Source organism: Buteo buteo, chromosome 11 (genome assembly GCF_964188355.1).
Source record: "Buteo buteo chromosome 11, bButBut1.hap1.1, whole genome shotgun sequence".
NCBI classification, from domain to species: domain Eukaryota; kingdom Metazoa; phylum Chordata; class Aves; order Accipitriformes; family Accipitridae; genus Buteo; species Buteo buteo.
Window position 1 is genome coordinate 1,535,840 of NC_134181.1, and position 26,553 is coordinate 1,562,392.

General features: G+C 56.8%; 3 protein-coding genes and 1 non-coding gene across 9 annotated transcripts in view; all 4 read right to left on the reverse strand.

The window, feature by feature from the left end:
* Positions 1-1,433: 1,433 nt before the first annotated feature.
* Positions 1,434-7,728, reverse strand: CPNE7 (copine 7). The gene is made up of 15 exons (XM_075039357.1): positions 7,504-7,728; positions 5,013-5,195; positions 4,867-4,941; positions 4,519-4,593; positions 4,341-4,424; positions 4,160-4,249; positions 3,865-3,963; positions 3,330-3,416; positions 3,178-3,237; positions 2,823-2,956; positions 2,670-2,724; positions 2,461-2,512; positions 2,226-2,359; positions 1,811-2,047; positions 1,434-1,652 (listed from the first exon to the last, which is right to left on the reverse strand). The coding sequence occupies exons 1-15, from the start codon at positions 7,726-7,728 to the stop codon at positions 1,515-1,517; spliced, it is 1,728 nt and encodes a 575-aa protein (XP_074895458.1). The 3' UTR covers positions 1,434-1,514.
* A 3,030-nt stretch (positions 7,729-10,758) lies between these two features.
* On the reverse strand, positions 10,759-16,029 carry RPL13 (ribosomal protein L13). The gene is made up of 6 exons (XM_075039802.1): positions 15,949-16,029; positions 15,492-15,607; positions 14,883-15,024; positions 13,282-13,455; positions 11,941-11,997; positions 10,759-10,958 (listed from the first exon to the last, which is right to left on the reverse strand). The coding sequence occupies exons 2-6, from the start codon at positions 15,593-15,595 to the stop codon at positions 10,800-10,802; spliced, it is 636 nt and encodes a 211-aa protein (XP_074895903.1). The 5' UTR covers positions 15,596-15,607; positions 15,949-16,029; the 3' UTR covers positions 10,759-10,799.
* On the reverse strand, positions 15,193-15,274 carry LOC142037490 (small nucleolar RNA MBII-202). Its single transcript, XR_012652397.1, has one exon. It is a non-coding gene; the product is annotated as a small nucleolar RNA MBII-202 (small nucleolar RNA).
* Positions 16,030-17,044: 1,015 nt separating the features above from the next.
* SPG7 (SPG7 matrix AAA peptidase subunit, paraplegin) overlaps positions 17,045-26,553 on the reverse strand; it is a 43,081-nt gene continuing 33,572 nt past the window's right edge. For all 6 annotated transcript variants that reach the window (XM_075039799.1, XM_075039796.1, XM_075039798.1 and 3 more), the window contains 5 exons: positions 23,795-23,910; positions 21,825-21,981; positions 21,100-21,263; positions 19,946-20,023; positions 17,045-18,235 (listed from right to left, as the gene is read on the reverse strand). In XM_075039799.1, the coding sequence (XP_074895900.1) occupies positions 18,026-18,235; positions 19,946-20,023; positions 21,100-21,263; positions 21,825-21,981; positions 23,795-23,910 (725 nt within the window). In that variant the 3' untranslated portion in view covers positions 17,045-18,025. The remainder of the gene's footprint in view (positions 18,236-19,945; positions 20,024-21,099; positions 21,264-21,824; positions 21,982-23,794; positions 23,911-26,553) is intronic.

Sequence of the window (26,553 nt, forward strand, 5' to 3'; positions counted from 1 at the left end):
AGAGGCTGGCACCCCTGTGCTGGCACCCAGGGTGACGGCGGCATCCCTGGTCCCGCAGCCCGGCTCGGTGGCACCCGCCTGGCAGGGTTTTGGGTGGCCCCTGCCCCGTGACGGCTGCCCCGGACCCCAGTTTCAGTCCCTGGGGTGGCTTTGGGTGACACCCCGCTCCGGTGGACATCACCGCCCCAGGAGCATCTGCCGGCACCGGGACGGCAACACACGGCGGGTGAAGGACACGCGGCGCAGCGTCGCACAGCGCATGGCAGTAGGCAGCTGGCACACGGAGAACAGCACCCGGCGTTTGGTGCAGCAAGTAGCGCGCTGCACACGGCAGCGGCGTGGCGCAGCGCCCGGCGTGCAGTACGCGGCACAGCATGGCACATGGCACAGTGCATGGCGTGCAGCATACAGCACACAGCGCGTGGCACGTGGTGCATGGCATACGGCACACGGCACAGTACATAGCAGATGGCACACGGTCTGTGGCGCGTGGTACGTGGCACAGTACATAGCACACGGCACACGGTACGTGGCACATGGTACGTGGCACACGGCACACGGTATGTGCCACACGGCACGTGGCACGGTGTACAGCATGCAGCGTACAGCACACGGCACAGCGCGTGGCGTGCAGTGCGTGGCACGCAACCCACAGCACATGGCACACGGTACATGGCACACGGCACGTGGCACGTGGCACAGGCAATGTGCCGGGCAGGGGCAGGAGGCGGGGGCCGGCGCTGCCTCCGCTCCCGCTCCCGTGGCCTGGATTTTGGGGCCGCGGCAGCCGGCAGCGGCGCAGCAGGGCAGTCGGCTGCTCCGGCACAACTTGAAAGCGGTGGCTGCTCAAAAGTACCGCAGCTTCAAAGCGCCGGCGCTCTCCTGCACGCTGCCAGTCACGAATCCCCCTAAATATAGGGGCAGCTGGAGCGCCCGGCGGCAGCGCCCGTGCGGGCAGCCGGGGCTGGGGGACACGTCCGGCTCTCGCTTGCTGCCGGCCAGGGCTGGGCAGCGTGGTGGGATGGTGAGGGGCACGAGGGGCGCCGGGCAGCACCCCGAGAGCTGCCTGTCCCTCTGCCCGCGCCCCGCTGAGCACCCGGCAGGGAGGTTTGGTGTTGGCGCCCAGAGAGCACGCGGCACGGGGCTGGTTGCTTTATTGGGGGGGGTCCCCCCCCCCCGCACGCTGGGGAGGGGGTTTCGTCATGCAGCCTCCAAACGACGTCACAGCGACAGAAAAGCGGGGACCGGGGGGACCACGGGGACAGCAGGGACGGAGTGGGAACGGGCCACGGGGCACCGACCACTGGGACCGGGCAATGCCCGCTGGGGACCCCCAGTCCCCTGGGCAGCGCAGGGAGGGGGGCCCTGCACCGGAGCACCGGGACTGTCCCCGTATCGCGCTGCCGGCTCCCGGTGCCCCCCCTGCCCGGCCAGGAGGGGTCTGCGGCAGGGTTGGGACCCGTCGGGGACCCCGTCCGTCCCCACGCCACGCTGCGGGGAGTGTGGGGGGGCTCTCACTGGGGCGAGCTGAGGTTGGAGTCGGGGGTGTCGGGCTGGGGGCAGCGGGGGGGGAAGGCCTTGTAGCTGTAGTACTCCACCACCTGCTTGGGCACCTCCGCCAGCACGCACTTCGCCAGCGCCGTCGGTGACGCCTGCGGGACGGGGGACACCGGGGGGGACGGGTGAGTCAGGGCACGGTGGTACCCGCCTGCCCCGGTGTGAGGAGCAGCACCCGCGGGGGCACCGGCGTGCCGCGCCGCGATGCTCGGTCCTGCCGTGGGGACGGGAGGACCGCCGATACCCCACTCACGTTCTTGAACTCCCGGAAAGGGACGAACTGGACTATGTCACGGAGGACGGGCTCGCCCTTGGGGGAGCGCAGGATGCCGTCGTCCCCATCCAGGATCTGCATGTCGGTGAAGTCGGCGTTGCCCACCCCCACGATGATGATGGACATGGGCAGGTAGGAGGCGCGGACGATGGCCTCCCGCGTGTCCGCCATGTCCGTCACCACTCCGTCCGTCAGGATCAGCAGGATGAAGTATTGCTGGGGGGGGACGGACACGGATGCTTTGGGGGGGGGGCTGCCTGGCCCCACTGCTGTCCCCAAGCGGGGGGAGCCGGACAAGGGCTCCGCTCCGATGCGGGAGCAGCCACAAGTGGCACGAGTGTGCCAGGTCTCAGCCCAGCCTGTAGCCCACCGGCCAGGGGCAGCGGGTACCTACCGAAGCCTCCTTCGTCCGCTCCTCGTTGGCTGCCACGCGAGCCACCTTGGAGATGATGGGGGCCACGTTGGTGGGGCCGTAGAGCTGGATTTTGGGCAGGCAGCTCTGGTAGGACTCCACGACGCCCTGGATGCCTGTGGGGGGATGTGAGAGGTGAGGGGTGGGCAGCACCAGGCTCTGGCACAGTGGGGGGCTGTGGGACCAGCCTCCCCAGCCCCATCGGAGCTGGACTCACCCTCGCACTCATCGTTGTCAGGGTTGAAGTTGATGGCGAAATCGTGGGAGACCTGGAGGGCGAGAGGGGAGGGGGCAGCCGGTGCTCACCCACCCGCCACGGCCCCCGGCACGTGCCGAGCCCCACAGGAACCACGGCCAAGGGTGCCTGGAAGGACGAGGGTATCCCTGGCGTTCCATGGGGCCCCGGTGCCCTGACCACCCCCTTACCTCGTACTTGGGGGGGATCCTCGCACCAAAGCCCAGAGCTGAGAATTTCTTATCGCTGCAAGGGAAAAGGCATAAGGAGCCCCGGCACCGGCACTGCCAGCACCAGGGTGCCCATCACCGGGGTGTCCTGGCCCTGGGGTGGCCATCACTGACCTGTCATAGTCCTGGCAGATCTCACCCACCGCGACCAGTGCCTTGAGGTACTCGTTGGGCTGGTAGGGGTTGATGTAGTGCAGGGAGCAGCTGTTTCGGGGGTCCCCGTTGGAGGCCGTGAAGTCAATGGCCACCTGGCGGGGGGGGGCAGCGGTGAGGGTCCCCCCATGGCGAGCAGGGCCACCGGCACGTCCCTGCTCGGATCGGGTGGCTGCGCCGGCACCATGGCACAGCTGAGGCTCGGGGCAGCCGGGATGCAAAACCCACGGCCCCTGGCCCTGGGGACGGGCGCTTGGCCCAGTGCCGGAGCCCCTGCCCGGCTGCCGGCGCTTCGGGGTGGGGGTACGCCGCTCACCGTGAAGTGGATCTGGCAGCCGCCCATGATGTAGTCCAGGAAGGAGTAGACCCTGTGGATCTTCCAGAGGGACCCGCATCAGCCGGTCCTGCCCCGTGCCGCCCCGCAGGAGCCGGGCACGGCACGGCACGGCACGGCACAGGGATGCTCACCTTCAGGTCCAGCAGCACCACGACCCCCGAGTTCTTGTAGTTGCGCTTCTTGATTTTGTACTTGGGGTTCATGCAATCCCACTGCACCTGTGGCACGCAGCACCCGCGCTGCCTGCAGCCCCCCAGCCCCAGGGATGCGGCCCCGTGCGCCGGCACCCCCCCGGCACCCCGCAGTACCCCAGCCCCACGGCTCTGCAGCACTGCGACCCCACAACCCCATAACCCTGCAGCCCCACAGCCCCATAACGCTCCAGCCCCATGGCTCTACGACCCTGCAGCCCCCCAACCCCGCTGCCCCACAGCCCCAGGTTGCAGCCGCCTTCCCCGCTCCCGGCCAGACCACGGATTCCAGCCAGCCCAGGACCAATTTCCCCAGAGGAGCCCAGACCCACCATCCCTTCCCCAAAGAGGGGGACAAGCGAGGGGAGAACGGCCCCGAAACCAGAGGAGGAGCTGGGAGGTGCCTCCTGGAATGGGATCTGCTGGCAGCACGGAGGGGTGACCCCACGGGCTGTCCCCGCGTCCCCACGCCCACCTTGTTCTCCCCCATCGCCTTCTGCATCTCCTCGAAGGTGGTGAAGAACTCCCCGATGAAGTCGTGTTTGCCCCGCGAGTCGTAGTCCCACACCACGCACTGCGGTGGGGGACGGCTCAGCCCCGGCTGGGGGGGGGCGGGCACACACCCACGGCCCCCCAAAACTGCACCGAGCCCCAGCACCATCCCCGGTGGCTTGGGGTCCCCGGCTCGCCGCTCGTGCGGGGCCACGGGGAAGCCAGGAGACACGTGCCCCCCCGGGGTAGGGGTGAGGGTCCCCATCACCCTTCCTCACCCTCAGCTTCCTCTTCTCCTCGCAGCTGCAGAGCGAGTTGAGGGAGACCTTGAAGGGCTCCCAGATGGGGCTCAGGTTGTTCTTCACCACCTGCGGGGGTTGAGGGGGGGCTCAGCGGGGCTGAGCAGCCGCCGGGGCGGCCACGGGCCGGCCGAGGGACGGATCCTGCCCGGGGCCTCACCTCGGTGCGGTATACCAGCTGCTCGCTGCGATCGTCGTCGATGCGGTAGATCTCCAGGAAGGGATCCGACTTGCTGAAGAGATCCTGGAGACGGGAGGATGGGGCAGAGCACCATCCGCCCTGCCCGCCCTGCCCACCCTGCCTGCGCGGCTCCCCTTGCCCGCAGGACCCGGCTCACCTTGTCATCCAGCTTCTTGGCCCGGAAGGCGAGCTCCACGTAGCCGTTGTTCCCCGAGATCTCCTCCGAGATGACCTGCGAGGACAGGCGGCTGTGGGGTGCTCAGCACCCGGCACAGCTTTGTCCCCATGCCCTCCCTGCCAGCAGGGACCCTGAGCCCTCCTCACCCCCAAGAGCCTGGGGGGCAGCTGGATGGCAGCTAGAACATGGGGAGGGTCACTGGGGAACCCCCCATGTGGCCCAGCTTAATGCCCCCCACCCCAGCTCGGTGCCACCGACGTGCCCCAACTTGGTGCCACCCCGGGGTCCCAGCTCGGTGCCGCTCCCGGCGCGGGTTCGGCTGCTCACCGTGATGGTGGACTTGCCGGCGAATTTCCCGTACTTGAGGAACAGCGGCTTCGTCACCCGCTTCTGCGCCACGATCTGCAAAAGCCGAGGGGTCGGGGAGGGGACGTCGCCGGTGGGTGTCCCCGGGGCGAGGGGCGCGGGCTCACCTGCCCCACGGTGCACTCCATGCCCCCCAGGAAATCATCGTCGTGCGTGCCCACGCCGGCGTGCCCGTGGCTGTCGTACACCTCGAACCGCAGCTTCTGCACCTCCTCGAAGTAGTAGTCCACCGTGAAGATCTTGGCGAAGACGGGGTTGAGGTTGCTCTTGATGATCTCGCTGCGGTCCACCTGCACGGCGGGAGCTCGGCTTGGGGGGGGACAGCGGGGCCAGAGCCCAGCTCGGGGCTGGATCTGCGACCAGTGGAGCTGCATAGGACCTCGGGATGCCGGAGCTCACCCGGAGCCGGGCACGGGGATGCAGGAACCCAGGGGCAGAGGGATGTGGGGATGCAGGATGGGAAACGCCGGGCAGCTGCCGGGAAGGACCAGCCCTGCGCAAGCGTTTACCTGCCCGTGCCGGTTCCCAGGCGAACGGCATTTGGAGGCACTGGCTCGGGCAGGGACGTGTGCCCCCGAGGGCGCACGCAGGTCCCGGGGGCACTGCTCCCTCCGGAGCTCGGGGCAAACCCCGCGGTCAGTTCGAGGGGATGCTCTGACTCCAGACTATAGTTTGCCGTGGCTCTGCCCAAGCAGGAGCAACGGGCTAGTGCCCAGGATGAGCCCCTGTGCTCCCCACCCCAGGCTGGCCAAGGGCAAGGGCCACCGGCCACCGTGGCCCTGGCAGGCGGGTGGGTGCTCAGCGTCTCCCGGCCGCGCCGGCAGCGGGTGCCGAGCGGCTTTCCAGGAGCCTCCCCCGCACCCCGTCCCTGCCAGCGTTGACTCAACAGGACGCATCCTGGCCAGGGCACCCTGCCAGCCCGCCGGCCCCTGCCCACCGCCTGCCTGGTCCGGCAGCATCTGCCGAGCCCGCGCCGCTGCGGCGGTGGCAGGGCCACCCCGTGCGGCACCGTGTCTCCTGCGTGGGCACTGCCAGCCCCGCAGCCCCATCACCGGCGCTCCGGGTCTCGGTCATCTCAGCCCCTGCCGGCGTGTCGGGCCGTTTTGGCTCTCGGACCCAGCGGGCAGCGGCTGAGCCGGCTTCAGCCACCGTCTCGGCTGGGCTGGGGGACGTGTTCTGGCAGGGACACGGAGGGGACAGCTCACAGAGTCCCACCAAAAGGCGGCCCAGGAGGGGCCCTCTTGGATCTGGCCCTTGCACGGCACGGCACACAGAGCGTGGGATGGCACCCCGTGGCACAGCAGGGTACAACTGGCTTGGCCCGGCACAGTCTGGGGAGCCGCAGCTGGCACAGGGCCCCTCGCCGCCCGCCCTGGCTCCGGCTCTGGCTCCGGCGAGCGGAGTCAATTACACGCAGAGGGATTTAGCGCTAAATCTGCTGGCTGAGCAGCGGTGATTAGTGAGCGCGGAGCTGCCGGCACCAGCCCAGGGCTAAGCCGTGCGGGAGCGATGGGAAGGAGCCGTGCCAGTCCCAGTGCCAGCCCCAGTGCCGGCCACGGCTCGCGCGGGCACCACGGCCCCGCAGCACGGCACAGCGAGGGGCACGCGGCCGCAGTGCCGGCCCTGACCCCCCCTGAGCTGGCTGTCCCGAGCAGGATGAGGCCAGCCCACAAGCCCTAATCCCCCCCCAGGGGTGGCCAAGGTGTCCCTTGGCCCTGGCCCGGGGCAGCGGAGCCGTGCTGGAGCCAGGCATCGTGGGCACCCTGTTCCGCAGCTTTACCGGAGCCCCCGAGGACTCGCTCTAACCAAGGTGCCTGCACTATCCCCACGCGCTGCCGAGGGTCCCACAGCACCCTGCCCCGCTCCACGAGCCTTGCGCTCTGTACCCTACACCTTGCGCCCTGCTCCCTGCACCGTGAGCTCTGCACCTTGCGTCCAGCATCCTCTGCATGCACCCTGCACCCTGCTCTGCACCTTCTCCTGCACCTTACACCCTGCTCCCTGCACCGTGAGCTCTGCACCTTGTGTCCAGCATCCTCTGTGCGCACCCTGCACCCTGCTCCGCACCATCTCCTGCACCTTGCACCCTGCCCCTTGCACTGTGAGCTCTGCACCTCGCGTCCAGCATCCTCTGCGTGCACCCTGCACCCTGCTCTGCACCTTCTCCTGCACCTTGCACCCTGCTCTGCACCATCTCCTGCACCCTGCACCCTGCTCTGCACCTTCTCCTGCACCTTGCACCCTGCTCTGCACCATCTCCTGCACCCTGCACCCTGCTCTGCACCTTCTCCTGCACCTTGCACCCTGCTCCCTGCACCATGAGCTCTGCACCTTGTGTCCAGCATCCTCTGTGTGCACCCTGCACCCTGCTCTGCACCATCTCCTGCACCTTACACCCTGCTCTGCACCCTGCGCAGCGGCTCCTACCCTATTTCCAGCCCCACGGGTGTTGCAGCCACCCTGGGGCTGTCTCTGCTCCCGTCACTATCACAGAGACACAAACTCTGCCCCCAGCGCCCTGCACCCAGCCCCGCCACGGCCCCGACGACAGCCGGCCCTCGCTGCGGTGGGTGCCGGCGGTGCCCCCCACCCTCCTACCTCCATCCACTGGCCCTGGGACTGCATCAGCAGCAGGACGCAGGGGTCCGACTTGTTGAGCGTGTCGCGGTCCAGGAGGTGCTTACAGCTCACCCGCAGCTCCACCTTGGAGAGGACGGCCAGCGGAGCCTGGGGGGACGGCTCGGGGGTCTCGCCCATGGTGGCCGTGGCGCGGTGGGTGGCCGGGCGTGATGGGGGGCAGGCGGCCCCGTGGGAGAAAGGCATGTGGGGGGAGTGGGGCGGCGAGGGCGGCCGCTGCCTTCGTTAGGGAGCCGGGCAGGTGCCCGTCATGCCCGGGGCACGTCACCCCGCAGTCCCAGGCGTGAGGCTGGAGCCCAGGTCCGCGGGGTCGGGCAGGTCCCTGGTGGCAGCGGGTGTTGGTGGGGAATGGGGTGGGATGTTCTGGTGGGTGGAGGGGACCGCAGGGACCCCCTCCGAGATGGGGTGGCCGGTTCCAGTCCCAACAGCTCCGCAGGGCCCTGCAAGGCGTCAAAGCACAGCGGGGTGAGCCGGAGCTGGGACACCCCTCGTGACGCTGCCCGTGTACCCCCAAGTGCCACCCAGCCCCACGGGTGCTGCTGTGCCCCCATTCACCCACCAGCCCCCTGGGCCGACCAGGGGTCCCGTGGGGCTGTGTCCACCTCTGCCCCCCCCCCTTCCCACCCAGGGGCAGGATGCGTCCCACGGGGAAGGGGCACCCGAGCGGGGCCGGGATGCTGTGCAGGAGCGGGGGCCGCGCAGGCAGCCCTGGGCCCCCACCCCGGGGTGCCCTTCCCGGCACCGGGGAGCAGAAAATCCCCTCCCGCCCCTGCAGGCAGCACACCCCCCGTCCGGGCAGGGCTTGCCAGCAAGGGCAGCGGGGACACCAGGTCCTTGTCCGTGCCGCCGGGTGACGCTGGCAGTGCCGGCCATATCGCGCTGGACCGGGCAGGGCTGGTGGCACCCCAGGGTGACCCCCCCATGCTGGGGACGGGGACCACCCTCCAGCCGGAGGCTGGTGATGCTCAGCCAGGTGATGCTGCAGTGACGGGTCACCGAAGGGGTCCGCCAGCCCCAGCCTGGGGCTTGTCCCCCCCAGCCAAACCCCCGGGGGCTGCCTAGCTCGGGCTGAGCAGCACTCCTGCCCGCACCCCAGCGTGCCCAGCCCGGCCAAAGTTTCTCGGCAAAGTCACGCGTGGCCCCGGTCCTCCCCGGCACATGGCTGTGGTGCCCCAGCTCCATCGGGCATCGTCCTCTTCCCTGAGATCGATGGGCACCCCTTGGCATCCCTCAGCGGAGGGGGCACCGGCTCCCACCCTGCCCAGTCAACCCCCTCACCTGGGTGCCGGTGGCCCGGGCTCCGCGCACGGCCAGACCGAGGGCTTGGGTCGGTGTGCCAGCCGGAGCCGGTGTGCCAGCCGGAGCCGGTGTGCCAGCCGGAGCTGCCGCCGCTGCCACCTCCACACAACTGACTCAAGCTGCAGTTCGGGAACGGAGCCCTAAGAGGGAGACGACAAGCTCCGTTAACTGCCTCGCTGCCGGTACCGGAGCAGAGCCCGTCCGCGGGCACCGGGGCTGAGCGGGGTTCCTGGGGTCCCCGGGGTCCCCGGCACCGCTGGCAGTGCCAGGGCAAGTGCTCCTGCTCCCGGTGAGCCGCCTGTGGCACAGCCCTGGCTCCCAGCACCCCACGGCCCCTCGCCCTCCCCAGCCGCTCCCCCGTGGGGTGCCCTAGGCCTGTCCCGCTCGTGGTCCTGGCCACGTTCTCAGCCAACACCCCACCGCAAGGACGGGGTGCCCCAAAACTGCCGTCTGTCCTCCCCACACGCCGGAGCACCCGGACCCACGCTCCACGCACGCAGAACCCCGGGCGCCCCGTCCGCCGGCCGGGGGGCTGCCCTGGCACCCCCCACCCACACACGTCACCCCAGCACTGCGGTGCTGTCAGCTCAGCTTTATGAAAGATGATGTAATTAGCCCATATTTGGAGGGATTAAAATGCAGATAGGGCTAATGAGCAGGAGGGCACTGCAGGGCCCTGGGCTTTGGGAGCTAATCCCCAGCCTGCGTGGCAGAAATAGGCCACCCTCCTTCCCCGCTCCTCCTGCAGCCCCACGGCACAGCCCGGTGGGGCAGGAGGCAGCCGACCCACGGGGGGGACGCAGGATGCGACCGCAGGCTCGGGCAGCGGGGCTGGGAAGGATGAGCTAGCAGCCTGCCGCGGCACGGGCAGCCCCACGCTGGGCAGGTCTTGCCCCCAGTGTTTGAGCAACTTTGGGTTCATCCGTCTGTGCCGGGGCTCCCGCCAGCCCCTGTGCCGGAGTGCTCGATTGTATCTGATCCCCAAGTTTCTGTCAACCTGCTAACGAAAACAAATGATTCAATTATCCCGGCAGGGGCGATTCGCAGCGTGGCCAGGCTGCAGAACGGCCCCAGAACTGCTTAGCCAGCGAAGGGACTGGGTGAGCGCTCCCCGGAGCGGGACGGACCCCACCAACGCTGCCCCATGACCCATCGCGCCTGACCCCACATCAGCCCCCTGCCCTGGGGCAGGCAGAGCCCAGGACCCCCCAACACAGCCACCAGGATGGGCCAGAGCCCCCAGACCCTTCCCCACAGAGGAGCCAGGCTCCTCCCCGATGCCACGAAGGTATTTCCTTAATCACCTCGCTCCCCCCACGCCCCTCCAAAATCACAGAGGATCCCACACACAGACAGTGCAGGGCACAGCCCCAGTGAGCACCGTGGGCCCCCACATGAGGCTCACGGGGCAAAGAGCCCACGGGTGACACCCACCACGACACCCCACCTTCTACAGCAGAGCTCTGCCTGCCTGACACTGCACCACAGGCAGACGGGTGGAAATCATTAAATCTGCAACACTGGCAGAGCAGACAGGTAAGTGGGAAGCAGACAAAGCTTGTCAGGGAGGGGGTATCCCAAAAAACCCTTGACTGGCAGCTTCAACCACCCCATAGACAGTGAGACAGGGTCAGGCTCTAGCACAGGAGGGAGCCCAGGCTGCCTCCCTGAAGGGAGCTGTGCAAGGCCGACGTGTTTGTTTCACTCGCTTTCAAGGAAGTTTGGAGTCTCTAACCACAGCAAACGAGGTTTCCCAAATCCAAACAGTAACTCCCCCGGACTGCATCCATCCACGCACAGTGGCCCACGATCTGCACCGGCACACGTGCTGTACACACACTGCAGTCGAGCGGGCGGACGCAGGCAACAGGGCAGCTCAGTTCTGTACATTTGCCCTAAAAAGACAGCACACTCCTATTTCTATATTTTTTTTTATTGACAGTTCTAGGGAGAACAGTTCATTTCTTCTTCTCCACATCCTGCTCTGCCGCTTCTTTGGCGCGTTTCGCACGAATCCCAAAGAGACGGGCGTTGGCCCGGGCCATGCGCAGGCTGGCAAAGGCCTTGAAGTTCTTCTCGTCTTCTGAGATAACGCGGGCCTTCTCCCGTTTGAAAACCTAGTGGGAGAGAGCGCCAGACAGTCAGACCGCACATCAGAGGCTCCCAGAGAAGACTGTATTTAAGGCTTAATACAATTAACCTCGCTACATTTTTACCACTAGCTCCAGGACGCTGTTAAGAATAGAGCATTTATGCCATCTACAGGCCCTGCCCTTATCATCACTCCACCAGGCACCTCATTTCAACTGGTTCCTAATTTGCCAGTGCACGTCAGCGCAAGACCAGAACATACCAGGAAAAAAAAAGCGCAACGTGAAAGCTGAGTCAGGTTTGTGGCGTGCTGTCCACGGCACCTTTTGGAAGCAGCAAGGGTTGAGGCAAATAGTGACGACGCAACCTGCCCAGGCTGTTGTGCTGCCAGCACACATCCCTCACCCCAACACATCCCAAATTCCACAGGGCTACAAGCTCCCTCAAAGGTACAAGTGGACCAACAACCCTTAAGCCCACCTGGAGGACACAGCACTGAGCACAAACACACATGGCAGATGGTTCATGTGTGCCTTCACAGGAATCATGTGATTTGGAGGGGTTATTGTGCAGGTTCCTCCGTGGCCTCTGGAGAGCATACGGAGCTCTGCTTCTCCCATGGGCCATTCAGGGTAGAAGTGGAACACCTACATATGATTATTCCCAACCAACATGTCTTGAGCTGAGCCCCTGACACTGGTGCCTGGAGCTCTCCTCTGCACCCACAAGCACAGCTCATCATGCAAGGACTCCCTCAGTTGATAAGAAGTTTAGCAGAGCTCCAAGTAATTAGTTCTTTACAGTCCACTCTGCAATGCCGAGGAACCAAACAGATGTTGGCAAAAGACAAGGACAAGCTTGGCCTGTTCCTGTTTTTTTTTTTTGATCCAGGATGGGAAGTGCCTGGAGGCAGCAATCCTTAGCTGTAGAACAGCGAGAAGAAAATCCTCTCTGGGAAGTTTAAGTCTCAATCATGTCACACAGAGAATGTGATTTAGTTACACTTACATTCTTGATTGGCATAACCGGTCCAGTCAGCTGAGTCGCCATCTTGAGTTCCTCAGCCTGCATAACAAGACGACAAAAAAAACATTATTAAAACCCCCAGTATTTAAAACATCTGAGGTTAGTACCTCAGTTAAAAACATGCCCTGTACGCAGGTACTCAGCTTAAACACGTTGTTAACAATTCCGACTGGAGATTTAAGGCCAATTGGTAACGAATTCAGCATTTCAGCCGTGCAGCTATAGGAGTACTTGGCACAGACATGCCGCATCAACAACCCGCGTTTTGCCTGGCTATCGATCAGCCCGGATCTGGCCAGAGGAGCAGCGGCCTTTCGGGAGTTCTGCCAGCTAGAAAAACATTGACGTCTACTGTGCCATTTTTAGTTTGATACCCAGCATATACCTCAGCAATTCCTTCTAAGGCTAACTCCAGCTTCTTCTAAGAGTATGGCATTGCACAAAAATTATTTATTTTAGATAGCTCATTTCCGGTAAACAAATCTGAAACAGTATTTCAGACACAAGTAGCTGTACCTACTGGTACAGAAGCTTGAGACCCTTCCTCCGCTGTTCTGAAAAGCAGTCTGAGCATGGTGGGCTCCACTATGGTTAAGTGGCTCAGAGCCAACAGATGCTCCAGAAGACTGAGGATAGCTTGAGCACGCCACCTCGTTTCATGACTTGCACCGCCCCATAGGAAGCATGTATCTACCAGAGGCAGTGCCAAGAAAAGCCAGCTATACTCTGGATCTTGCTGAGATTTTAATGAAAAGCATTTTTGTATGTCAACAGCAACAACCTTCTTGAGACTGCCTTACGCACAGCTTTCACTGAACTGCTCCACTGAAGTTTGTCCTCGCCTTCCTCACCCTTTCCACACAGCTGTCACCACAGCAGAACACAACTCCAGACAGACTTTTCAGCCATTCTGACAATTTAGCTTCGTAAACTAAAATTCAATTAGTTGGTCAGTGACCAAAGCTCCAGCAAACAGACCACCCGAGGAGCTCAGCCCCAAACCTGAGCTGCGCCCCTCTGCACAGCAGTCCCTAGGCCAAAAATCTCCCCAAAGCATTACTGTAACCCAAGAGATCCCCGTGGAAATTGACTCGTATCAGGCCTGGCCTTGCGCTGGGCTCAGTCATTCCTACAGACGTGCACAGGAAACACGCTGTCCCTGAAAGAAGGGCTGCTCCCCACTGGGGGGGTTTACATTATGAAAAGTGTTCAAGAGCAACGCCTGACTGCACACCACAGCACCAGGATGGACCAACGACCAAACCTCTAGAAACATGACCAGAAACAGACCCTGTGAAGTGTTTCTAGCAGCCAAGTACTTACAGAGCTGTCTCCCTTCTTAGGCATAGCCGGCTTCCTTGGGAAGAGGATAAGTTTGGAGCGGTACTCCTTCAGCCTCTGCACGTTGGCTTGCAGGGACTCAGTAGACTTGTTACGTCGCCGGGGATCCACAGAGATTCCAATAGTCCGGGCAAACTTTTTGTTAATGCCAGCGAGCTGAAGAGAGAGTGGACAGTGTCAGCATCTGACAACTCCCAATGCCACCACAATACTGCTGGGAGCCGCTCCGGTCATCAGCCAGACAAGGGTTTGAGCGCAGCCATCACAGCCTACAGAATCTGGAGAAAGGTTTAGCATCTGACCGAACAGCCCATTGGCAGTGTGAGGGTCTGGCAAGAGGGACTGATGCAGGCAAAGGGCATCCTGCTGTCTTTATTTTAATGCTTAAAATGTTCCACAGACTTTACTGTAATTTTTGCAGATGCATCCGCTCAGGAGAGCAAAGTGCAACCCCTGAGTAATTATGAGGGCGACATTTAAACTCTTGATACACACAAGACAAAAATGTACGAAGTCTGCAAGCGGAGAACTCTGGTTCACTGAATACTAGAAACTCCATTAAAGAAGTATTTTTTTGTAACCATCCTAAATGATAAAGAACCTCATTTTCTGTTTAAAAACAAACATCTGCGTACCATTTTGTATTCCAACATTATCCAAAAATTAAAGAAAAAAGAAGTAATGAAGCATTTGGCATCTGAAAGAAGAATTTTACTGCTTCAATGCACTAATTTCACTGTTATAAATGTTTTAATTAGATACTAAACAACGCACAAGAGATGGCTATGGATGCCGGCTGCCAGCAAGCACTGATGTTTATTCCTGCCCACTGTGTGGAGATAGGCGGGTGAGGGTTCCTGCAGACCACCACAATCTAGCTTTTAACAGCTCATCAGCTCTGCGTGCCTGGGAAGGTCATGGAGAACAGTTTCCTGAAGCAAGGGAGGGCACTGAACACCTCCCACAGACTTCTAAGTGTTCCTAAACCAGCTTGTAGCTATTGCATGAGAAGCAGGCATAGCTACTCTACAAGGCTATGCTGAACAGTTCCCTTCCCTAACACAACATCCCCTACTTCTCTTAAAAATAAGTTGAGGGTGGCTTACTTGGTCCACAATACGAACAGGTTCACATTGGCTCAAATTTTTAGGATTAGCAGAAACATGTCTCAAAAAGAAATTAAATAATTTAATGAAGAAACTATTAGTTTTTTTCCCCACCCACCCCCAAAAGAAGTTTAGGACACTCAATTAAGGCTCTTCCAGAACCCAATTTTAATGGAATTTTGTTCAAGTGACAGTCTGACCAGACAAACGGGTGTTTACTTTTCAAAGCAACTTTTTACTCTGACATACGCTACTGCACCCCCACACCACAGCTAAAGAAAAGGCAAGAGCAGCGTTTTCTACGCTCCTGTAGAGCCAGCAACACCAGATGCCTCCCCTGGGTGAGCCAGCATCAGCCAATGCCAACACCTTGGCAATTCACTTGCGCATTGCCTACATGCAGACGAACAGGACAAGACAACAGGGCTCAGACTTGGAATTAGTTTTATTGGGTTGGGATCAGTGCTCTGTACTTACTTTAAGCTCTTCTAGGCTGAAGCCTCTGCCAGCACGAACTTTTTTGTGGTATCTGATAGTAGGGCACCTTACTATAGGCCGGATGGGCCCAGCTACAGGCCGGGGAGCGATGCGGCGAGCCTTCGCCTGGCGGGCCTTCCTCCTGGAAGGTTGAAGAGGAGAGCGATGAGGAACACTGCATTTCTGCCAGATGTGCCACTCCTACGCTGCCAGGCGACCTCCCTTGCGGGGCAACATCTGCAGCGTGGGGATCTCTCAGAAGCAAACACAACACTGGCCTAGCAGCTCAGACAGGCTGATGCCTGCTTCTACAGAACAGCCGCAGTCATCAGATGAAAAAGGGTTCGAGGGAATCATCAATGAGGTACAGCGATTCCGGAGATTTCTCATCACTTGACTGCAGCTAGAACGGCCTGACCCTGACCAGAGACCCCACACCCCGCTGCCATCCCAGAGCCTTTAACAAGGTTAGGGGAACTACTTAATACAAAGACACAGTACTTCAGCTTCCTAAACAGCCCGATACAAGACGAGAGACACCTTCCCCCCCCGCTATACGAGCTAAAGCAACAGGAGCGGGCCGGGGGAAGCCGGGCCGCGGGCACTCACCTGCGGATCTTGCGGGCGGGCTGGTTGAACCATGTGGCCACTCGCCTCTGCCAGTCCTTGTGGAAGTGGGGCTTCAGGATCATGCCATTGCGGCTGGGCGCCATGGCTGCCGGGGCCTGCGGACATGGGCAGGGCTAAAGGCGGCCGCCGGCCCCGCCAGGGTAGCGGGGCCGCGGGGCATCCCCCGGCGACCGCGCCAGAGACCCTTCCCCGGTCCCCGTGCCACCCAGGACGGGCCCAGAACGCTCCCGAGCCCGCCGGGCCAGGCCCATGTCCATGCCCAGGCCGGGAGCCTGTCAGCGCCCTCCTCCGGGCCCGGGCGCAGCCCTCCGCGCAACCCGCAGCCCCGCGCAGGTCTCCGAGCGGCCCCGGGGCACAGCCCGGTCCGAAACACAGCCCCCGGCGGGCGGATGGCGGCGGATTGAGCCCCCCCGGCCACGGCAGCGCCCCGACTCACCTCCCGCCACTGCAAATGGCCGACCGGAAAAGGAAGCGGAGGCGCCCGAGAGCGCCGGAAGTGCGGCAGCGGCGACCAATGGGCAGCGCCGCGGGAACGGCCCAATGGGAACGACGGCGGCGGAAGAGCCTGGCGGCAGCTTCACCACGCCCCTAGTAAAGATGGCGGCAGCTTAAAGGGGCCGCGCACACCGAGGCGAAGGGAGCCCCGGGGCCCAGATGCCCAGTGCGATGGGAACGGACACGGGGCAGGGGGTTACACCGTCCCCAAGGGCTCCCGCAGGACCGCGGGGGACCCTGTTCCCCTCCACACTGCACAGGCAGGGAGACCCTGCTCCACCATGGGGCCCCCAGTAGGGCTCTGCCACCTCCCCCAGTTTGGGGCGAGCAGCAGCATCTCCTGCGTGGCAGGAGGGGGGGGGTCAGGGGACCACCACCCACCTTGGCAAAGCCCAGATCCTCCAGTGGATCTTGCCAGCTAGACAGCACAGCCATGCTGGAAGTCACCCAGGCCCCTGCACCATCCCACCAGTGTAGCACCCCTACGGGCGTCCCCCTCGGCTCCGCAGAACCGAATCCTCCCGGCAAAGGGTTGATTCGGGCAGCTTAGAACGCAGCCACAACTTTAAAAAAAACAAAGAAAAAAATTATAAAAGAATATCTGCTGCTGGAAAAGTGAATTCAAAGAATTGACCTTGTGAAGAAACAAACAGGTTTGGAAAAAAAAAATATATAATCCAGGCAGTAGTATCCCAAATGTAGAAAACCACTTCTGCCAGTGAAAGCAAGGGAAATCGTCCCCACCACAGGGATGACAACCAGCCCTCGAGGGAGGGCTCGAGGCTCTGTGTATGCAGGTGTATCGGTGCTGGGACAGGGGAGAGGATGCCTTGCAGAACCATCCTCCCCCCATCATCAGGAGAAAGGAGAGGCTCTTGGCTCCAGCCTGACTCAGTGAGCAGCAGCCTGGGGATTGTGACTGAGGCCTGGGAGGTGATGGGCTTGGGGTGGGGTCTTTCAAGTCACAGACAATCCTCACGGAATAACTCAAGTCACTAATCTTTCCTAAAGGATTAATCCAGCCAGAGCACACCAGGCACCAACAATCATTTTAATGCTTTCCCTGATGAATGGCAGACAACCATGTCATCACAGCTTGTTCTGCAAGAGCAACAAGGATGGAGCCAGAGGAACTGCCGGCTTTTTACCGAGGCTTCCCAACAGACACACCTGCTTTTGCTCAAGTTCCTGAGAACATATCTCCTGCTCTGAACCAGCAGTGCCGCCAAACAATCTTCCAACAAGTAACTCGGAGCCACTCTCTGCAACACTAGTTTCTAACATCACACAGCGGGGTTACGTTGGTTTCTGCACACAGATTTTCCTCAATCTCTGCTTGCGAGAAACTTGCTATAAAAACCGAAGGTAAGTTATTGGACAGGGAGAAGAAAGCCCTTTTCCTGTACAACTCAATAGCTACAATAAGCTTTATATGTGCCAAAACACATATCTGCATCTTGACATATTCTACAGACACAGCAGCACATTATGAACAGTTTATTCTAGTGAAGTCTGTTTTTCCGTTTCTATTTTATGTTCAGCAGCAGAGATGACCAAAGGTTACAGCAGAGTCACACAAGAACTGGAGCACCTCAGTGGGCTCAGAGTCTTGCAGAGGTTTCACTACACTGACCATTCTGGCACGGAAGGGGACAGCCCTGCACTCCTGCCATGTCAAACAGCACAGTGAGAGGTGTCTGACAAGGACTCCACAGGATCTTCCACCCTTAAGAATGTGTACACCGCTCCCGTGTACAAGAAATCTTTCCAGCGGATTAGACTTACCCAGCTCCTCATCACTACTACCCTGCTGAGAATCAATTTCAAAATGCTAAGGAGTTCTCCCTCCTGCAGGAAAAACCTCGTTAAAAGAGCCAACGTAGCCATCCCTTAATTTTCGGGTAATAGCAGCACAGAGATTTCCTGCTCGGTATCTTTGATTCTGGAGCTGAAAAAGGAAAGGGTCTGTGTCCAAAAGAAGCCTCTGGAGTCCTCCTGTTCCACATCAGGAGTGGGCTTCATACTGGTCTCAGGCGTGGTTCCTCCTCCTCCTCATGGTTTGGTGGCTGCTGGGGCATTTCTTCATCTCTTGTGTCTTGCTTGTCTCTCTCCGCTTGAAGCCAACTCTGAGGAGCTATCATTTTCTTTGGCCCATAGGGTGGAGGCCCAATCAAAGCTTCAATGTCATCATAATTTATCACTTCTTTCTCCAGGAGGGCATTAGACAGCTAGAAAGAGTAAATAAGGCATAATGAGGCACAAGGGTTCGACAACAGCCTCTCTGAACTGATGTGAACTCTCCCTGCCAGCTCAACTCAGATCTCAACATCTGGACACAGCACGTGCTGCAGCTCACGAGGAGCAGACCCCTGGCTACCACCCCACAGATGGGGTGACCCGAAAGCCTGCTGGAGCCACTACATCCAGGCTGCCAGCACCTTTCACAAGAGTGTTTTTTTGGCCAGGAATACACAGCATGACTGGAGGCAATAAAGCAAGCTCTAAGGGAATGATTTGGCGACTCAGAACTCCAGGAACAATTACGGAAGTGCCCTTCCTACCACTGTCACTGCACCTGTGGCCCTGCCTGTCTTAAGATGCCAAAGTAGCAGCAAATGAGACCACAGACTGACCTGCACCCCTCCCCTGTATGCACAGGGACAACAAAGAGCGCTCTGTTCCTGAAGACACAAGCTAAAGGTCATCAGAAGTTCCTCTCCAGAAAAGTTGAATTCCCTGGCCCCTCTGCCAGCAGAAGGGCCACACTTGAGCAGCAGGTGGCTGTCAAACACAGAACTGCTCAATTCTGCTGACAAGATGCAGCACACACTGCCCTGGCAACTGAAACATTTACCCTGTAGACACTTTGGCTTAACTTAAAAGTTTTCCTGTGATAAACCTCTAGCAAAGATCTGACTGCTGTTAAATGAAAGGATCAGAACAGAGGAGACCTGCAGAGAGGAGACCCCCTAACAACACCTGCCTTCAGAGCACCCCCAGGGCCCTGTCCCGGGGACAGGGCTGTGATACGGCCAACAGCAGGGTGTCCGAGCAAGCAAGCCCTGGCTACCTTACTACGCGAAGCAGGCCTGCAGCTATGTAGCTGAAAGGGTTTTCGTTGTTGTTGTTTGTTTAAAAAGAAGGGATTGTTTTATTTGTAAAACATGCAACACTAAGTTGACTCCTGGTCATTTTGGATGTTACGGACCAGACTTCTGAAGGAAAGATCAAGTAGATACACAGGGTGCTGCAACCCAAGTGTGGCCCAGCCCAGAGCGATTGGTACAGAGGTCCTGGCAGAGAGGTGGGGACACGCCAGGGTGACTGGCTATGGGACTGTCAGGACACAAAGGGGACTCCTTGGTATATCAGGTATCAGGGAGCTGGCAGGTGAAAACAGCCTGGAGTCACCAGAAAGCGTGAACCAGCATTAGTCAGCCAAGGTGACAGGTCCCATATTCTTTCACCAAAGCCAGAAATTGTCCACCTGATTCCTGTACATCTACAGGACCCAGAAGGATGAGCTCTTTCTGCCTTTGCAGGCTTCACAAAAACAGTCACTGTCTTCTCTCCAGGAAATTACACTGCCAAGAGGCTAGCAGAGAAGTGCAGGTGAGGGAGACAAATTCTAGCTTTGATCACTTCCACAGAGCACTCCTACTCCTCTACCCTGCAAATACCAGCTGGTGTCAGGGGGCAGACCACTCACTGCTGGAAAAGGCACACAGTCCTCCCTGTGCCTGCTCCTAATCTGGGGGATACGCAGTAGAGTCACTTGCTCACAAACACGAGCCCCAGCACTCCCACTACAAGACTTTCTAGGACCACAGAGACACTGCAACAGCCAAACTACAGAGCACAGAAGTGGCAAGGCAAAAACGACCAGTTTGAAGAAAAACCCAAAGACCAAGCAAAAACCCCCCACAACTCCAACTTACTGTTTGCAGCTTGTCCCGGTTCTCCAATAAGAGTTTTTCTGTGCGCCTGTAAGCCTGAGCCACCAGAACTTTTGCTTCCTAGAAGACAGTAACAAGAAGAGAGATTTGAAGCATAGGTGGCAACAAACACAACATGTGGATAAACAAGGAGAGCACTGAGGGATGGAAATCTGCAGACTGAGCCAGGCAGAAAGTGGTTCCCATCAATAGAAAATACAGATAAACCATTTGAAAAAAAGCCAAAGTAGCACTCATGATAAAGAACAGTAAACGCCTGCACGAGCACAATTCTTCAGTTGAGTCCCAGCTGATGGGAAATGCAGTCTAATTAAGGAGGCTGTCTGGTAGCAAAAGATGCAGCTCAGCACAAATCCCAGGGAAGCACAACCATAGCACTTCTGAACCAGAGTTTTTTTCGTTTCCAGCTATTTGATTTTTCAACTAAGGCAATGTTTTTTGCAGCAATGAAGCCCAATTTCCTGTCAAAACAGGCTAACATTTTTCAGTCAGTCTGAACCATCGTTTTGGTTAGATAGCCTCTCTGATGTAGGAAGTAGAGACATTCAAATTATGCAACTGAGACTTTAAGACACAGGTTTCTTGTAATCTAAGCATTCCATAGCCATGCTTAAGATATACATGGGACTCCTGAAGGCCTGGAGAGACTTCATGCAACAGAATTTTCCCTGGGTTTTCCCTGGCTGGGTATTTGTCCACAGTTCCACAACCCCCCAGTCTCCCCAAATTATTGCTTCTTCCTCCGCAAAGCATTTCTCCCTCTTCCCAAACGTCACATTTGCACCTCCCATCTCCCAGAAGCTCACCAGGGTCTTGGCCACACTGGAACCAGGACTGCAGCTTTCACAGTCAGTTCTACGCATTGCAGTGTATTTCACAGCCACTTGCTGCATCTTCAGGCAGCACAGGGCCACTGGGCTGAACTCACAGCTGTATGTGATTTTGCCTATTCTTAATGCCTCACTGCATAGTCCTAATATATTGTAATAGAATAGCTAAGTGTTCACTTGTTGAAATTTACTACTTAATGGCTAACAGAAAAATACAAATTGTTTGGGTGCAAGTTACACGCATTTTTTCACTGAACTGCAGAAAGTAAATAACAAACCAGAATGTGTAACCAGGGGTGGCCTTACATGATCCATCATTTGCTGAAGTCCCTGGCTGAAAGGGCGTCGACCAATTCCAGCTGCAGTCTCCAGGTCTGGGAAGGAGAGCTGCCCAATGCTGGGCACCATCCCATACTGCTTCACCATGGAGTAGGCTATCTTGGTCACCTTCTTCAAGTCATCCTGTGCTCCTGGGTGAGAGAGACAGACGCAATGCTTGCCAGCTCCAAGCTGAGTGTAAGGGGAACACATCCTGCACAAACATGCCTTCCACTAGTCGAGAGACCAGAGGACGCACAGAAGCCCATGGATGTGAACACTCCACCTGCTGATGGACCTTTCTACTCGTACTGCACAACCCATGCACAACAGTGAGTGTATCTACTGGTAAGCTAGTTCACGTGGAGTGCCTACCTGCCACTACCTGCTGTTATCCTATTTGGATATAACTAGTTGGAAACATGGCACAGAAAGCTCTAGGGCCTCCCAGGAGCCAAGAGTCTCACCAAATTATTGCATCTGTGGCCTTAGCCTTTGGGACAAGTCTAAGACAACACAGTGGCAACCAATGAGACACCTGCATGCTCACAAATGCAAGCCCAAGATCAAAACATGCAATTCGACATTTCTCCTTCCCAGCGTGGGAAACTTCTGTCTTTGCTGCTCAGATCAGCCTCGGACAGAGCGAGTGCAGAAGTTCAGGCTCTCTTAGCACAATCTCTGCCTGCCTGTGCCAGGGTCTGGCTCCTTACCTGTAGTGACTTTGTTAAAGGTGATGGCCTCGGACACTCTCCCCCCCAGCGCCATACACATCCTCTCCAGCAGCTGTTCCTTGGTGAAGAGATACTGCTCTCTTGGAAGGATCTGAGCGAATCCAAGAGCTGCGTTTGTTCGAGGGGCTATGGAAACCTGCAATACAGAGCAGGTCCCTCAGTTCAGAGAACAAAAGAGCTCCCAACTACAACAGCAGAGGGAAAAGAGGAACAGGCCTGCATTCCCAAAGAAATTTGTCAAAAGCTTTGGGGCAGGCTGACCTACAGAGACACAGCCAAGGACTGCAGTATGTCACCATTCCTGTACTGAAGGCTCTGCCTTCACAGCTGCAGAGACGTTCTGCCACTTTCTGCTCAAGAAATTAAAAGGAAATTGTCCTTAACAGCCAGTCAGTGAAATCCCGATATTTAGTAGTTGCTTTGGAGAGTAAAAGCCAAACAGAGTTCACTTTACTGTGTTCCAGAATCACTGAGACTACCTGGAGAAAGATAGGATGTCTTCAGAAAAATAGAGCCATTTCCCCCTCACCCATTAAATGAAAGTAATTAACAACAGTTCAGCTTATACAATAGGTCATTCAGAGTGAATTTGCTGCTGGTGGTGAGCCAAAGAGCTGTCGCCCTTGTCATTTCACTCCCCACTTCCCCACAGCGTCAAGGCTTTTCAAGAAGATGCGCATGGGAGAGAACACACCCCGGGGTGCCAAAGAGAGGCCTTTCCCTACAGAGAAGGGCTTCAGGCAGGCAAACTCCCAAGCATACCAATCTGAAAAACACATCTCTTTCCATTAGTATCAGAGCAGTTCCTGCAATGGTAGCTTCGCTGGCTGCAACACACTGGCAAGCCATGGCAGGGAAAGAGTTCATATACGTGTTAAGAAATATTAGTTGATCAGCTTAAGTTGTAAATAGAATGAGTCGCTTAGACTTGTAATGTTGCGTGATTTAGTATGCTGTTCACTTACATAGCATGAGTAGCTAGATTTGCTGAAGCCTGAGGCTGCAAGCTGTAAACTTTCACCTAGATTTGCTGAACTTGTATCTATTCAAGCAAACAAAGCCTTCAGAGCCAGCACAAACCAGAAGATAAGGAGGGTACAGCCATCAACAGCAGCTGCAACTCAACAAGATAACAGCTTGTCTACAGACAGTGAAGGAATCCAATAAGGAGGCAGAAGGTGTCAGATGTCAGGCCAGAATCACTATTGGACCAAAGGGTGCGTGAAAGGCGTGTGGAGATCGCATGAGGGGTGAATGCATAGTCTGTAAGAGTATAATTGCCCAAGGATTTCTTTGTTCGGGGTCCCTCCCTGGAGGCACCCAGCTTGAGCTGATCCTCCTGCTGTACCACTCTATTAAGTTATTTATTTTTATGAGATTCGATGCCTGAGACTGCTTCAGGAAACCTAGGGTTTGAACTGCGGAGTGACGAACACCAGACGCCCGGACCAAACTGCGCTTCTTTAACATATGCTGCATGCACACACGGAGCAGCACTTTGCATCCAGAGGAGGTGCATGAACTGAGCAGCAGCATCAGTAGACTCAGTTGCTCCAAACAGCTTTATAGTTGGCTTTTAACTGCAAGGCTTCTCCTATAGCTCATTTATCAGCTTTGCACCATCACTATCATCAATGGAGCCTAATGATGGATTTCTCCACAGCATATTTTAGGGACGCGGTTTAGTGGTGGACTTGGCAGTGTTAGGTTAATAGTTAGACTCGATGATCTTAGAGGTCCTTTCCAACCTAAGTGATCCTATGATTCTGGATTTGCCATTTATTTTGCTGCAGTATTCACAGCTCCAAACTCACGGAAGCCGGGGTAACACAGCAGAATTCGACACAAGTACTACAAGGAATCAACGCATCTTGGACAGGGGAACCCCAGAGGACTCTCTTCCCAGCTGGTGACAGGCTTCATTACGCAAGAGCTGGTAGTGGAGTTACCTTCATCACAGCCTCGGTGTGCTCCAGCAGCCAGCCAACCAACGCGTGACCCGATTCGTGAAACGCCACAACCCTCCTCTCTTCTGGTGACAAGATCTTACTTCTTTTGGCAGTGCCTATAGGAACACAGACAAGGATTTGGTAAGATAGCTGGCAATAGGCATAACCAGTAGGGCATAATCTTGTACAACTAAGCGCACAAGCTAGCACAGTCTGTGGCTGAACAGTCAGCAAGCTTCATATTGCACTGTCTAGGGAGAGACAGTAAAAAGCCCTTCAATTGCATGCTGTGGAAGGTGCTCTCTGTCCCTGCAGTAGAAAGCAATCCATGCTTGGATTGCTTGAAAACACTGGCAGAAACTTCCCACCCCCTCTCCTCCTTACAACAGACTTAAACATTAGACAAATAATTTAACATTTGATTAGATCACAGCTCTAGAACGCACACCTCTGTTCTGTTCCCAGCTCTGCCAAAGACACGTTACACTGTATCTCTGCCCAGGGACAGATCTGCAACAAGTCAGCCTACCATTTGGAAAAATACCCAACAAACCAAAACCCAAAACAGAGACTAGTTAGAATATCGTACTGATTTTGCTGTATGGCCTTTCAGTCCCTTAGGCAGAACATAAGAGAAGCAAAACGTTGCATTATATGTAAGAGGGGTCCCAGTTGAGATTCTTGTGTATTAAGAGTGTTCAAATCAGCAAAAGACCAACAGTATATATGAAAAGCTTTCTCCAGACCCTGGAAACGTGTCTCATTACACATGGCACGCTCTGTATGAGCTTATTCCCAGGCTCCTGAGAACCACCAAATTAAGCCATAACTCACACTTAGTACTTCCTCCAAAAAGGTGATTTTTGAAAGTGTCTATTTTCCAACCCAGTAGTCCATAACGCAGACTAAGTCCACTTAGGATTTTAAAGAAAGCTGAATGGAAGTAAAACTTCTAGCATGTAGAAAATATGTTAACTACAGAATACACCGCATATCAAGCACTCATTATAGCTCTGCATGTTGAATGCAAAAAGGTACCAGTACTTTAAAGCCCATGTCTCCGCACAGTGCCAGGAGCTGTAGGGGGTAGAGCAGGCAGAGTCAACAGCAGCATTACACCAAGCTTGCTTGATGTCTTGGAAAACAACATTCTATTAACATTAATTTTTAAACAAAGTCAAGAGCTTTATTAAACAAGGAAACAGCAAAATTAGTGTGGCAGATCTTGTAAAATTATTGCTTAGGGACCCTGGAAACCACTGTGCCCTGCAAGGCATGATGGTGATGGAATAGCAGATTAATTGCAACAGCCTTGATTTTCATCAGTCAGTCCCTTACCCTGCTGCCTTCAGCAGTGCATGCGCATGTGTCTGTATGTCTCTTTCCATAGGAAGATGTGTATATATATACACACTATATATACACACACACACTTAAAAAAATTCTGGAAGCATTCCTCTCTCAGCCCACCAAGGAGGGAGGGACTGTACTCTTCACCATAGCACACTGTGCCTACAAAGATTATTTCTTTTCCTACAAAAAGTAATCTCCAGGCAGGAAAGTTCTCTGAAGGCCAGTACTTACCACATTTATGAGACAGACAACCCAGGAAACAACTCTAGTGCATCTTTGCTGGCCTTACCAGTATACACAAACCCCACCAAGAAAAGAGACTCCACTACATCTTCTAAAGACAACCCCTAAAAGCCTCTGCACTCAGCAGGTTTCCTCTCTCACTCCCAGGAGACCTGACTTACTGACTGCTTTCTGTTCCCAAACTAAAAACACAATGGGGACTACCACAGAGAGAAGTTCTTACTCCTCCCTTACAGCAACACAAAGCTTTAAGGCTGACAGGGCCTCTGGACTTGCAAAGTTCTCTTTTGATTCCACACCACTCTTATTAAAACCAGAAGCTTATAATGGAAAGCACAGTAATATCTTCTTTCTTTCAAGAAAAGCTTTTACAGCAACTGAAATGCCCTCTGGATTGTGAAACCCAGAAGCGTTCCTATTACATGGCAAGGGTACATTTAATATATGGGCCTGGAGGGTTGTTTGGGGTCTTCTAGTGTTAGTCTGCAAAAAATAGCCAGGTCCTGCTAATACAAAAGAATCCTATGAAGCAACAAAAAGACTTTATGGCCTCCTACATGCCACAGAGCCTTAGTGAAGCAAGTCAGCTTGTCAGCAGTGAAACTGCTAAAGCCCATGCCCTGCAATGCCCCACCACATTAATCCCAGATATCCTTTCTGCTACACATCCCCTGTGGCCTTACTTGCTTTTTGCCTTCTCTTCCAAGCCTGGGGAACTAAGGCAAGGGTGGAATTCAGAAAGAACAGCCAAGTGAATCCCTACAAGTTTGGTGCTTTTTTCTCCTGCAGATGGGAAAGTAAAGCACTTATTTGCTCCGGCTGATGAAGACTTCTGCGTGACAACTGGAGTCATCTCACTGTCCACTCCTGGGAGCTGCTGAGTATAGTTTGGGCTTTGTGCAAGCATGGCTGGCCACAGCTACCCAAAGCACTCCACTTGTTTTTAAGAGGCAGGTGAAACTGTCCAGAATTTTCTCAAAAAAAAAAAATCTCTTAAATGAGGAATTGTTTAGGCATTTTCTGATAAAGCAAACACTCAGGACTAAATTCCAGGATCAGGAAATAACTGACACAGTACAAACATCCTGTTCCACATGCTCTACTAAGAAAAGCACAGAATGTAGTCTGTTTGCCCAGGCTCACCCCCCGGTAATGACACTGCA